Here is a 14,144-nt window from a genome sequence, read left to right as displayed (position 1 = left end):
AATATAACTGTATTTAACACGTTCAATAAATATTCAGTATTGAATTTAAACTCACTCAATATCCTCTATATTATATTATATATGTCATTAATGGTTTTTGTGGTGAAGTAAAAGCCAACATAAAGAGGCAATATAAAGATGACTTTTGTGTAATGGATGTAATGGATTTGCCCTCTTTCGAATTCGAAAAAAATTGACTGGTTTTAACTGTTAACAGTTCTCTTTTTGAATATGTGATAAATAGAATATTTTATATTCGTGTAGATTCAGTAAAAAATTTATTGAACTTGTAGACTAAAACAATATTATGCTCACCAGAGGCTCGCATTATATGATTTTATTCAACTCATTCAAGAAATTTGGAACTAAACCCACACTCATTCAATTCCTCTATTTATTACACTGCATCTAGTTCAGTTTATGGTCTAAAATAATCCATTTTTATTAAGAATAAGTAAATCCAATTATTTTAAGCAATTTCTCTGTACACTGTTTTCAAATATTACTACCAGTATATACTACAAATGGTATTGTAATTAATTTTAGAATTGAGGAAATGACAAAAGAAAAATCAGCAGCACTATCAGAGCAGATGCAGACAATAAAACAATTATCAATACAGAATGAATCTCTTGCTCTAACATTCAAGGTAAATGTTATTTTTGTTTCTCTTGCTCTAACATTCAAGGTAAATGTTGTTTGAATCTCTTGCTCTAACATTCAAGGTAAATGTTATTTTTGTTTCTGTGACAAAAAGGCTAATAGCAAACTTTTTTATTGGTTTTATTGACATTCAAGGTCAGTGCAAGTTTTGTTTTTTTGGCTATTAACAAGCTTTGTTTATCTGACATTCCGGGTTAGCAAAAATTTAGTTTTTCTGACATTCAGTTTTGGTATAATTTTGTTTGATAAAATTGTTTAGACATTCAGGGTAAGTGCAAATTATATTTCTCCTACAATCTTGGTTAGCACAAACTTTGTTGCTCTGACATTAAGTGTGGATGCCATCTTGTTTCTATGACATCCAGTGTAAGTAAAATAATTCTGACATTCAATTTCATATCCAGTGTAAGTAAAATAACTCTGACATTCCAGTGTAAGTAAAATAATTCTGACATTCAATTTCATATCTAGTGTAAGTAAAATAATTCTGACATTCAATTTCACATCCAGTGTAAATAAAATAATTCTGACATTCAAGGTGATGCAGATTGATATCACTGACTTTCAAGGTTTATGTTTTAAATGATGTTGTTTTACTTTAAGGAACAACTGCGTTCTGCCAATGATGATCACCACAGAGCAGTGGAATTACTACAGTCACAGATTGATTCGCTCGACCGTGAAAACTTGCGTCTGCAGCGTGACCTTCAGAACATGCAGAAAAATGCTACTTCACCACGACAGAATGAAAAGGATAAATCAGTTACACCGACACCACCAGAGTTTGTACCAGATTTCCGGCATATTGAAAGACAAGAAGGCGAGGGGTCAGAAATTGTGGACCCAGAACCTTGTCCAAGGGTAAGTTATTATACTGCGGTTTTATGCTTAATATCAGAGTCTGATTTAGTAGCTGTAATTATTCCATCAGAGGCATATCCCCATGTAAATATAATGTTTTTAAAATACATGTTATAACAATTGGTTTTATGCCTAGGATGTAAATTTATAAAACATATTGACTGTACTACAAAAGCTTAAATAAACTGTATTTTGTATTCAAGACATTCTCACTGTGACCTCAGATCATGTAGATAAATTTTTCACAATTCAGTCCATGTTAAGCTTAAAAATAAAACTGATCATATATAAAAAAATCATCAAAGGAAAAGTATTTTTTTTACAATATGTTTTGTAATCCACTTGGTTAAAAACTAAATACCAAAGGTATGGAGTGTGTAGAGTTTATTAATCAAACATAGGTGTTTTTTATATTTTATTTGGCAGATATATAGATGTATATACATGTGTTTTTTCAGGGCAAGTTACCAAAACCAAAGCCAGGTTTGCTGCCTCTAGATCAGTTGTTGACAGCAGATATGGATGACACTTCAAGTGAGTGCTTTAATATGTCATATGGTACATATACGAGGGTTGTTCGGGAAGTTCTGGGAATTTTGTCATATCTCCTATATTTTTTGTTTCAAACACGTAATATTTTGCACATACTAAGATTAGCATATCACGGAACTATTCCTAAAAATTTAATAGAATCAGACAACAATAGCCGGAAATAGCAGTAACCATAGCAACACTATAACGCTGCCCAGAGCCACTGAGTAAACAACATGACGTCGATAGGTGACGTTGAATTGCGAAGCATCGTGAAATTTTGTGTTGCGCTGGAAAAGTCTTCCACAGAAACAATAAAAATGATCAATACTACAGGAAAATACAAGAAATGCAGTCCGGCTACAGTGTATAGATGGCATGCTCGTTTTAAAGAAGGAAGAAACCCTCCATACAGCCCGGACCTCGCTCCGATGGACTTCCGTGTGTTCCCGGAGCTCAAATCACAGCTGCGTGGAAAACGCTTTGACTCAGCTGACGATCTTGTTAAGCATAGGCAAGCTATAGTCTCGTCCTTTACCGATAGCTGGTACGTGGAAACATACAATAAGTGGATCAGCCGACGCAGGAAATGCATCGAAATTGCAGGTGACTACATTGAAAAGGTGCGACGATCGATGGACTTTAACGTCGCATAACGTTGCAAATAACGTCGACGTGCTCCGGGTGTTTGTTATATGGTTATTTACTATTTTTATTATGTTTTAGTTTCTGTGTGTATGATGATGATATTTTCAGATACTGTACATTATATATTGAAATAAATGCGTATATATTTATATTTACGCTAACCCGACTACAATGTGTGCTATAAAACAATTCTCAGAACTTCCCGAACAACCCTCATAAATGTGCTTTAATATTTCATATTGTATATCTAAATGTGTTTTGATATATCATAATACACATATTAGAGTGCCTGTATATGTCATATTGCACATGTTTATTCACTTCAGTGTGTCATATTGTACATGTAAGTGTACTTTAATATGTCATATTGCACATGTTTATGTGTATATGATGACACCTCCATGGCCTTCTGTAGAATTCTGAAATTTACCTTTTTTTCTGCCACCAATATAATGGAATTAGGAAGCCAAATGGCCAGCTTACAGATAGATGATATGATGCCTTTTACTTTGGCAGCCTCAGACTTATATTGTGCGCAGAGAAAATCATTTACAATGCATTTGCGTATATTTTTCACTCAAAATATGCTTGAATTTCTCCTTATAAAAAAACTAGTTTAAACTTTTTTTAATCAATAGTCAGGACAAAAATAAACCACTTTCAGACATAAATTATGAATAATCATATAATTTGGTATATATCATGTTTGTATGTTGTATATTGTACAGGTGTAGCAAGCTCACATGTAGATGTTGATGCTTTACAAGATAAACTAACAAAGGAACAGAAGAAAAATGAACATTTAACAGAGGTAATGTTTACTTGTATCAGTGTTCAATCTAGAACAAATTTCCAGGGGGCCCTTCGGGCCCATAAACTTTTCAAAAGGGGGTAATTTGAGAAAAAAGGGGGCCAACACTTAAAATGAACATCAAATTCAAATAAGGTATTGTATCTTTTTAAGTTACTTGTTCATGTACCATATTTAGACCAAAAACAGTTGCAAAATTTCATAACCATCAACTCAACTAAAAAAATGACATTATTTGGACCTTTTTCGAGAGTTCTGTTAGCGTTGATGCAGGCTCAAGAACTGATTGGTAAAGAAACAATGACATAATGTTCAAAGAAACATATGAATCTTATTTAAATGTTACCAGGGATATTTTATTACAATGTTCAGTTTTTTAATCAGCGCCCGATATATAAAGGAAAATCGTATTTTGCAAGTAGCTTATAAACTTACAATAGTCGCTAAAAACATTTACCCTTCTCAATATATCCAAGCTAAAAAACAAAGTGTCAACAGGTGCTTAGACAATGTATATTGACATACCGGTACCTTTGATCTTTTGTCAGGGCAGCAGTTCTTATGTCACGCTTAGGATGTCTGTATTGATTAATGTTATGCACAATGTTTTAGCGCCGACCAGCCAAAGACCAATCAAAGTTTATTTACTCAATTGTCAGACACTCCCTAGCCAATTGTGTTTGATTAGCTCCATCTTTAAGACTTTTTTAATTGGTTGAAGGCGTGTTCGTAATAATTTATGCACACCTCTATAATTAACTTGCACTTTATCACAAATATATAGTTTTTTTTCCTCCGGAAAGTTATTGCATATTAATTTGTTTTGACCGTTAAAAACCTATAACTACACGCATGTGATGATTTGTTTTGTTTATAAAAACTGTGATTCAAAAGTATAAGTAATAGTTAGGGTACTAAGAACAGGTCTGCATAGTATTTACAGACCCGGACCGAGAGAGCGTAGCGATCAAGGTTTTAAAAGGGTTACCGAGTGCGGTAACTATCTTACCAACACGCTCTTGTTTTTCTATACAATCTTCAGTTTTGAATTCAGTATTTATTAATATTATTCACAAGAAACTTTTTATGTACTTAGTCAGGTTTAAGATCATTAATGGCATTTTCTATGAGTGTGCCCGTCGGGCCCACAGTTGAATTTGTTTTGCGCCGGCGGTCTTTTCAGGGGGTCAATGGCGCAATGGCGCGCTCTAGATTGAACACTGCTTGTATTATATAATATTGTATGTTTGTAACATTCATTTTCATTGGTTAATTATGATGTTTATATTATTCATATACAAGGCTGCTGTATATTTTATGAATTATTTTCTTTTGTAATCAAAGAAAACAATTGTGTTGCATTATAAATTCATTACAAAACTTTTTTGATTGGTTGTATGATTTTGCTTGGTTAATGAATGATTGTTTATGCCACATAATTTTAGTGGGTGGGAACTATATATGAATATCTTTGTCAAATCATGTCCCATTGCAGGAACTGGAACACATATTAACTTGAAACTTTAAAGATCAATGCAATATCACAATTCAACTGTGTATGTCAAGTTTCATAATTCTGATTGTTTGACATTATCATGTCCCTTTTTAACTTAGAAAATATCACAATAATGTACCAAAGTGGCTTAGCTTTATTGAATAATTAATGAATAGCCTTCAAGGCTAGAGGTTAAATATATGGCATGAGACTTTGCGAAGTGAACCTTTACCAAGATTGTTCAAATTATAGCCCTGTGACTAACTGATGTATTAAATTGATGTATTATTATTTCAAGCTGATGAATGAAAGTGAGGCTGATGTAATGAGATTGACAGAACAAGTGAAGATATTGAAAGATGAAATACGTAGACTGGAGAGAAATACGCAGCGAGAAAAAGAAACACAAAATCTCGAATACCTAAAAAATATCCTAATGAAGGTAATTTTAAATTATAATTATACCCCCACCACAAAATGTGGGAGGGGGGCTATAATGGATTCGCTTTGTCGCGTCGGTCGGTCGGTCCGTCCGTCCGTCTCCATTTTCGTGTCCGCTCTATAACTCCTATACCACTTGAAGGATTTTCTTCAAACTTGGCTCAAATGTTCACCTCAACAAGGTGATGTGCAGAACCCATGTTGCCCATGTGTCAGCTCAAGGTCAAGGTCACAATTGAAGGTCAAATATCAAACACAATCAAATATTGGACAGTATGTCGTGTCCGCTCTGTAAGTCCTACAGTAATTGAAAAATTTTCTTCAAACTTGGCTCAAATGTTCACCTCAACAAGGGGATGTGCAGAACCCATGTTGCCCATGTGTCAGCTTAAGTTCAAGGTCACAATTGAAGGTCAAATATCAAATATTAGACAGTATGTCGTGTCTGCTCTGTAAGTCCTACAGTAATTGAAAGATTTTCTTCAAACTTGGCTCAAATGTTCACCTCAACAAGGGGATGTGCAGAACCCATGTTGCCCATGTGTCAGCTTAAGTTCAAGGTCACAATTGAAGGTCAAATATCAAATATTAGACAGTATGTCGTGTCCGCTCTGTAAGTCCTACACTAATTGAAAGATTTTCTTCAAACTTTGTTCAAATGTTCACCTCAACAAGGTGATGTGCAGAACCCATGTTGCCCATGTGTCAGCTCAAGGTCAAGGTCACACTTGATGGTCAAATATCAAACAATCAAATATTACACAATATGTCGTGTCTGCTCTGTAAGTCCTACACTAATTGAAGGATTTTCTTCAAACTTGGTTCAAATGTTCACTTCAACAAGGGGATGTGCAGAACCCATGCTGCCCATGTGTCAGCTCAAGGTCAATGTCACAATTGAAGGTCAAATATCAAACAATCAAATATTAGACAGTATGTCGTGTCCGCTCTGTAAGTCCTACACTTATTGAAAGATTTTCTTCAAACTTTGTTCAAATGTTCACCTCAACAAGGTGATGTGCAGAACCCATGTTGCCCATGTGTCAGCTCAAGGTCAAGGTCACACTTGATGGTCAAATATCAAACAATCAAATATTACACAATATGTTGTGTCTGCTCTGTAAGTCCTACACTAATTGAAGGATTTTCTTCAAACTTGGCTCAAATGTTCACCTCAACAAGGGGATGTGCAGAACCAATGTCACCCTTTTGCCGACTTAAGGTCAAGGTCACACTTGAAGGTCAAAAATTGACTTAGAAAATATTCTTAAATTTTAACATATATCTGAATATTTCTGAATCTAGGAAAGGTATTTGCTTGAATCTTAAAGTATATATGAAGTGTCACAATTAAGATATGCTGGTCAAGTTACATAACTCTGTATTGCATTTTAACAAAGTTATGCCCCTTTTTAATCTTCAAATTTACATACAGTCACATATTAGACAATATGTCGTGTCTGCTCTATAAATCCTATACTAATGGAAGAATTTTCTTCAAACTTTACTCAAATGTTCACCTAAACAAGGTTATGTGCTGAATCCATGTCACCTTTGTGCAGGCTAAAGGTCAAGGTCACACTTGAAGGTCAAAAATTGACTTAGAAAATGTTCTTAAATTTTGACATGTACTTGAATAATTCTGAAACTAGCACAGGTATTTGATTGAAACTTAAAACATATATGAGGTGTCACAATTACGATATGCAGGTCAAGTTTCATAACTCTGTATTGCATTTTGACAAAGTTATGCCCCTTTTTCAGTCTTTAAATTTACATACAATCAATACTAGACAATATGTTGTGTCCGCTCTATAAATTCTATACTAATGTAAGGATTTTCTTCAAACTTTACTCATATGTTCACCCCAAATGGGCGATATGCAGAACCCATTTTACCCTTGTGCCAGCTTAAGGTCAAAGCCACACTTGAAGGTCAAAAATTGACTTATAAAAAGTTCAGTATATTGGGAAAATGAAAGGTTATTTGTAACTGTTTCGAACATGATTTGATAATCGATATTTATACTATTACCTGTACAATTAGTCTTTTTTTCACCAGAGATAATTTCTTTTTATGTATTTGTGCCACTTAATTTATTCCCTTAACCACCTTTCCAAGTCGTCTTCTGTCAAGGACATTGGTGGGGGTATCAATCGCATTCAGCGATAGTTTCTAGTTATTATAGACATATAACAGTTGTATACAGCCAGGTCAATCTTAATATTGATTAGGTAGTTTCTTGAATCGGCTGCTTTTATTGGCTTGACTATTTTAAGAATAGAGAGAGCTATTGTACACACCTAGGTGTCAGCACAAACTTTGGTCAAATTTTTTGTGTGCAAGTTGGTATCTCCAAAACTACTAAAGGGAATGGATTGAAAGTAAACACACTTACTTGAGAGCATGATAGGACCTCACGAACAAAGACCCAGAACATTAACATGTAATTTGACAGAATTATGGTCCTTTTTGAACTGCCAAATTCTACATTATCCAGGCTCTTGTTTTATTATTAAGCACTTAGAATAGCCAAACAGACAGTTCTTGTTTACTGTTTTGAATAGTTAAGGTAACAATACAATAACAAGAAACTGATGACTTTATTGTAGAGTGCTTAAGGTCTCTGACTTTTGAACACTCTTTAATGCTGATAGAATTTTTCCAGCAATGTTTATTTCTATTTTTCGCGGAAGTTATTCAGTTAGATTATTGAAAGGTTGATGGTTCCACTCCTGTGTCATTATGTGACATAAATATGACATGGTAGAGAATATGATGTATTCTTTTACAAGTTAAACTTGAATATGTGTATATGTTCCTAGTAGTGTCTGTGTGACTTAAAACCAGACCGAAATGCATGTAAAAGAAACAGGGAACCAGATCAAAACAAGAAGAAATAGTGAACCACACCAAAATGAAAGAAATATGGAACCAGACCAAATGAAAAAAGGGATGTAGACGAATGAAAGAAACAGGGAAACAGTCCAAAACACAAAGTTGATTTATAATTTGACCAAAAGTAAAGAAATAGAGAACCAGACCAAAACTAAAAAATAAGGAACCAAACAAATGCTAGAGTAAGATGGAGTCTAAAATTAATTATTTCTTTACTACTTTTGAATTAATAATTTCAGTTTTTGAGTTTGAAAGTTGGAGATGAGAGGAACCAGCTTATACCTGTATTGAACACAATGCTAAAACTTAGTGCTGAGGAAAAATTGACTCTTCAGAAAGTTGCTCAAGGTACATTCATTCATGATAATGTTAAACTTTTTTATGCTCCCACAAAGTGGGGGGGCAATATAGCGTTGCACTTGTTCGTCCGTGATTCCGTCTGTCCGTCCGTCCGTAAAGTCCCGAAATCTTGGTGAAGCAACTCCTTCTTAAACCGGATGGCAGATTTTGCTTAAACTTCCAGGGATGAACAAACCTTAATGTGTAGATGGTAGTAAAGGAGGAATTTTCGCTGCGACCAAATTTAACAGAATTATGGCCCTTTGTTGATTTTTTCACTGTATACTATGTAGAAATTTTGTGAACGCAACTCTTCTTAAACCGGATGGCAGATTTTGCTTAAACTTCCAGGGATGAACAACCTTAATGTGTGGATGGTAGTAAAGGAAGTAATTTTTTGCTGCAACCAAATTTAACAGAATTATGGCCCTTTGTTGATTTTTTCACTATATACCATATATAAATTTTGTGAACGCAACTCCTCTTAAACCGGATGGCAGATTTTGCTTAAACTTCCAGGGATGAACAACCTTAATGTGTAGATGGCAGTAAAGGAAGGTTTTTTTGCTGCGACCAAATTTAATAGAATTATGGCCCTTTGTTGATTTTTTCACTATACACCATATAGAAATTTTGTGAATGCAACTCCTCTTAAACCGGATGGCAGATTTTGCTTAAACTTCCAGGGATGAACAACCTTAATGTGTAGATGGTAGTAAATAAAGGAATTTTTGCTGCGACCAAATTTAACAGAATTATGGCCCTTTGTTGATTTTTATGCCCCCACAGAGTGGGAGCATATAGTGTGGCAATTGTCCGTCCGAGTGTCCGTCCGTCCGTCTGTCCGTCCCGAAATCTTGTGAACGCAACTCCTCTTAAACCGGATGGCAGATTTTGCTTAAACTTCCAGGGATGAACAACCTTAATGTGTAGATGGTAGTAAAGGAAGGGATTTTTGCTGCGACCAAATTTAACAGAATTATGTCCCTTTGTTGATTTTTTCACTATATACTTATAATGTAGAAATTTTGTGAACGCAACTCCTCTTAAACCGGATGGCAGATTTTGCTTAAACTTCCAGGGATGAACAACCTTAATGTGTAGATGGTAGTAAAGGGAGGAATTTTTGCTGCGACCAAATTTAACAGAATTATGGCCCTTTGTTGATTTTTTCACTATATACTATGTAGAAATTTTGTGAACGCAACTCCTCTTAAACCGGATGGCAGATTTTGCTTAAACTTCCAGGGATGAACAACCTTAATGTGTAGATGGTAGTAAAGGGAGGAATTTTTGCTGCGACCAAATTTAACAGAATTATGGCCCTTTGTTGATTTTTTCACTATATACTTATATGTAGAAATTCTGTGAACGCAACTCCTTTTAAACCGGATGGCAGATTTTGCTTAAACTTCCAGGGATGAACAACCTTAATGTGTAGATGGTAGTAAAGAAAGGAATTTTTGCTGCGACCAAATTTAAGAGAATTATGGCCCTTTGTTGATTTTTAGTTTTCAACTTGTGGCACATGTAGTCCAAAAAATATTTGACCTTAGAGTCATAAGATTGACAGAACAGTGGAGTGTTGGGGCATCCGTGTCCTTTGGACACATTTCTAGTTTCACTGGATACTATGTAGAAATTTTGTGAACGCAACTCCTCTTAAACCAGATGGCAGATTTTGCTTAAACTTCCAGGGATGAACAACCTTAATGTGTAGATGGCAGTAAAGGAAGGTTTTTTTGCTGCGACCAAATTTAATAGAATTATGGCCCTTTGTTGATTTTTTCACTAGATACTATGTAGAAATTTTGTGAACGCAACTCCTCTTAAACCAGATGGCAGATTTTGCTTAAACTTACAGGGATGAACAACCTTAATGTGTAGATGGTAGTAAAGGAAGTAATTTTTGCTGCGACCAAATTTAACAGAGATATGGCCCTTTGTTGATTTTTATGCCCCCACAATGTGGGTGCATATAGCGTTGCACTTGTCCATCCGTCCGTCCGTCCGTCCGTCAGTCCGTCCGTACGTCCGTACGTCCCGAAATCTTGTGAACGCAACTCCTCTTAAACCAGATGGCAGATTTTGCTTAAACTTACAGGGATTAACAACCTTAATGTGTAGATGGTAGTAAAGGAAGGAATTTTTGCTGTGACCAAATTTAACAGAATTATGGCCCTTTGTTGATTTTTAGTTTACAACTTGTGGCACATGTAGTCCAAAAAATATTTGACCTAGAGTCATAAGATTGACAGAACAGTGGCGTGTGGGGGCATCCATGTCTCATGGACACATTTCTAGTTTGGTTCTGTTCTGTGATTTAAATTATGTATGTGCAGTAACAAATTATTTGAGTTGATTTTAATGGAATTAACAATTTTATTGACTGAGTCAAAAAAAACAACACATGATAATTGCATAGCTGTCTAAGGGCAAGCTGCCATATTTGTTTCTGTTCTCAAATAGTGATGTCACTTTGGGGTGCATGATGAAAAAATAATGAAATAGGTATAGCAAAAAAATGAGGATTCATGTTTTTTACAATATTACCCAACATCAGTCCATATTTACAGATACTCATTACGGGGTTTGTAATAATCCTAGGTATTTTTGTTTTGTTTGTAGGAGAGGAAGCATCAGATTCGCAGCAACCTGGAGGATGGGGTTCATACCTACATAGGTGGTCTGGTCTTACCTAGATGCCCTACATGTGTGAGCTCAAGCAGGCGTTACTTAATCACATGTCTGCAAATTTGGTTAGTTAAATGAATCATAGCTTGTTCAAGAAATTTCTAGTGAAGCAAGAGAATCTGTCAGCGGAATAATCATAACCTGAAGAATATGAACACATTAATTAGAAAAATTATCACTAAGATAAAGAAAGAAAGGAGCAGATCTTGATAACAATAATCGTACATAAAACTTAAATTTAACTAAACTACTGATGGTAAATTTACGAGAGAAAAATAAGTCAGAGAATGTGTGATATCATTGGTTTACCAACTACAAACACCTGATGTCTGTTTCTGTATACATTTGTTTGTAAGGGAATAATTTATTCTGTTTTCTTCATGTACATTAAAATAATAGGTTTAACAAAGACAATTTGTGCTAAACCTCTCTCCAGATGTGACTGTAAACTTGCTTAGTACATTTCACTAAATTTTGAACTTTAAATACAAGTTAGTGAACAACTAAAAAGTCATTTTAAAATGCTTATTATGCACATGTATATTAATCATTTCAATTAAATTTGTATCAATCATATATTTATCCGGTTTAATTTGTCAGTTACATTCACAGTCATTTTCCTGTCAGTTTAGTGCCTGTCAAAATAATTTTGTTGTCAGATTGTGTAAGTTTTATTTTTGCTTATCATACTTTTATATTTTTCTTTCTTTTCCACTTTGGGACCACAGTTGGGGTTTTTATCTTTGGTCAATCATTTTCATGCTTTTGTTTGGGGATACAAATTGAATTTTTTTGGGTCACATATTTTTTAAAATTAGCAATTTTCAACACTTTTGAATGTCGCTGAAGATTTCAGTTAGTTTATATTTCTCTTAATGTTCAGTTTCATTCTTTTTTTTCATTATTCATATTTGTAAATTGATTAATTTGAATATTAGCATACTTATTGCAACCAATTCTACCCATAAAACTAGTTCAGAATGTTATCAGCTGGCACATCCGTGCCTTCTGATCATAGTCTGCACTGTTCACCAGTCAGTCTGTTCATGTTTTGAAATTCTCCCTTAAAATGATAAATGTTTAGGTCCATATTGAAAGATGGGCAAATCCATTTAAGATATTTGGTGTACATGTAGTGAAGGTAAAATATAACAGCTGAGTTTAATCAGGCTAGCTTTTGAAAATGTTATTTTTGTAATCGTGTTGATTCTGTAGCTACTTCTTGTGAAAGATTGATTTATAAAAACTGTTGCTTTCTGCTGTTTGGGCATATAATTATAGTTTTATAATTGCTGCTTTTTTAAACTATTACACAAACAAATGTTGTATATCTTTTTTGTTTTTGTTTCAGTGAAATATATTTTCTATGAAACTTTGTACTGAAAGTTGATTGATTATGTTATCATGCATTTATAATGTTGTTAGTGTTAACAGTTTGTTTCGACACATCTTTAATTTTTTGTTATATTGTACTGGGGATGGTAAAGTGGAAGCCAAATAGTACCCAGTGTGTGCCTCATTTAGTTTAAACCTTGCTAGGGTCTTGACTAGGTTTGCTCAAATCAAACCAGTACTGGTGAAGTCCAGAAAGCAGACTCAAAATGATTAAAAAAGAATTAGCATGGTGAAATAAACATGTTTAACTATATAATAGTGTGAATAAGAATTTGAATAAAATAAAGAATATACATGTAGTTGTATATATGTATGTACAGCAAAAATAAAAGGAATACAAAGTGAACATAAATTATATATACGCTATTATGTTTATAACATGATAATTAAGGAATTTAATTAATTGAATTAAAGGAATACTGGTGAACTGGTTAACTTGTATCTGTTTAATGTGTTTATTTATTGAAACAATGTAATGTCAGAAAAGGTCTGTGCGATTATATTCAAAGGGGGCTGACAAGAAAAACATAGCACTTTTGTAATATAGCATTTTATTTATTTATATGTTTATTTAGAATATGCACATCCTCTAGGCAGAAGTTATCGATGTAAAATTAATCCAATGTTTTGGAATGGGTTTTGTGTGTGTGTTTGCACATACTCTTGTGCGTGACTGTGTGTCCCTGAAAAATACAGTTGTGATATTTGTTATAATGGTACTAATAAGTATTGTTTTATGCCAAAAGTCTTAAAATAACGTTGTGCTTCTTTATTGTGAAAAAAATATATATAGATTTACATTTGTAAAAATTGTTGGAAATTCAACAAGATAACTTATTTTTCTATATTTTGTTTTTAAAATGTTGTTGTATATTTTGTTAATTTTATGACTAGTAATTAGTTAAATTAGTTGTTGTTCAGGGGCGTCCGTGGCCGAGTGGTTAAGGTCGTTGACTTCAAACCACTTGCCCCTCACCGCTGTGGGTTCGAATCCCGACAGGGACTTTGGATTCTTTCATGTGAGGAAGCTATCCAGCTAGCTTACGGAACGTCGGTGGTTCTACTCAGGTGCCCGTTCGTTCCTGAAATAGTGCACGGAAGGGCACCTGAGGTCTTCCTCCACCAGTAAAGCTGGAACGTCGCAATATGACCTATACTGTGTCGATGTGACGTAAAAACCCAAAACAAACAAAAATTAGTTGTTAATTAGATATAACACTAAAGCATTTGCATTTTTCAATCACTTATTTATGAAATGGAGCCTAAAATTTGTTACCCCTGAAATTTTTAACATCTGAGTGGTTTATTTTTACCAATGACAGAGTTCCATTTTTTGGACTGCTTTCACAATCTTTGGTTAACAACTC

General features: G+C 34.2%; 1 protein-coding gene across 5 annotated transcripts in view; it reads left to right on the top strand.

Moving 5' to 3' along the window:
• Positions 1-11,570, top strand: part of LOC132718270 (GRIP and coiled-coil domain-containing protein 2-like) — a 38,374-nt gene extending 26,804 nt beyond the window's left edge. For all 5 annotated transcript variants that reach the window (XM_060701951.1, XM_060701953.1, XM_060701950.1 and 2 more), the window contains 7 exons: positions 547-649; positions 1,267-1,524; positions 1,983-2,058; positions 3,432-3,514; positions 5,308-5,451; positions 8,589-8,697; positions 11,317-11,570. In XM_060701951.1, the coding sequence (XP_060557934.1) occupies positions 547-649; positions 1,267-1,524; positions 1,983-2,058; positions 3,432-3,514; positions 5,308-5,451; positions 8,589-8,697; positions 11,317-11,390 (847 nt within the window). In that variant the 3' untranslated portion in view covers positions 11,391-11,570. The remainder of the gene's footprint in view (positions 1-546; positions 650-1,266; positions 1,525-1,982; positions 2,059-3,431; positions 3,515-5,307; positions 5,452-8,588; positions 8,698-11,316) is intronic.
• Positions 11,571-14,144: the final 2,574 nt, after the last annotated feature.

This window comes from Ruditapes philippinarum, unplaced genomic scaffold (assembly GCF_026571515.1).
Source record: "Ruditapes philippinarum isolate M1 unplaced genomic scaffold, ASM2657151v2 ctg595_1_1_1_1, whole genome shotgun sequence".
Taxonomy (NCBI): Eukaryota; Metazoa; Mollusca; class Bivalvia; order Venerida; family Veneridae; genus Ruditapes; species Ruditapes philippinarum.
The sequence above is the reverse complement of the archived record's forward strand: the minus strand, read 5'-3'. Positions and strand labels throughout refer to the sequence as shown.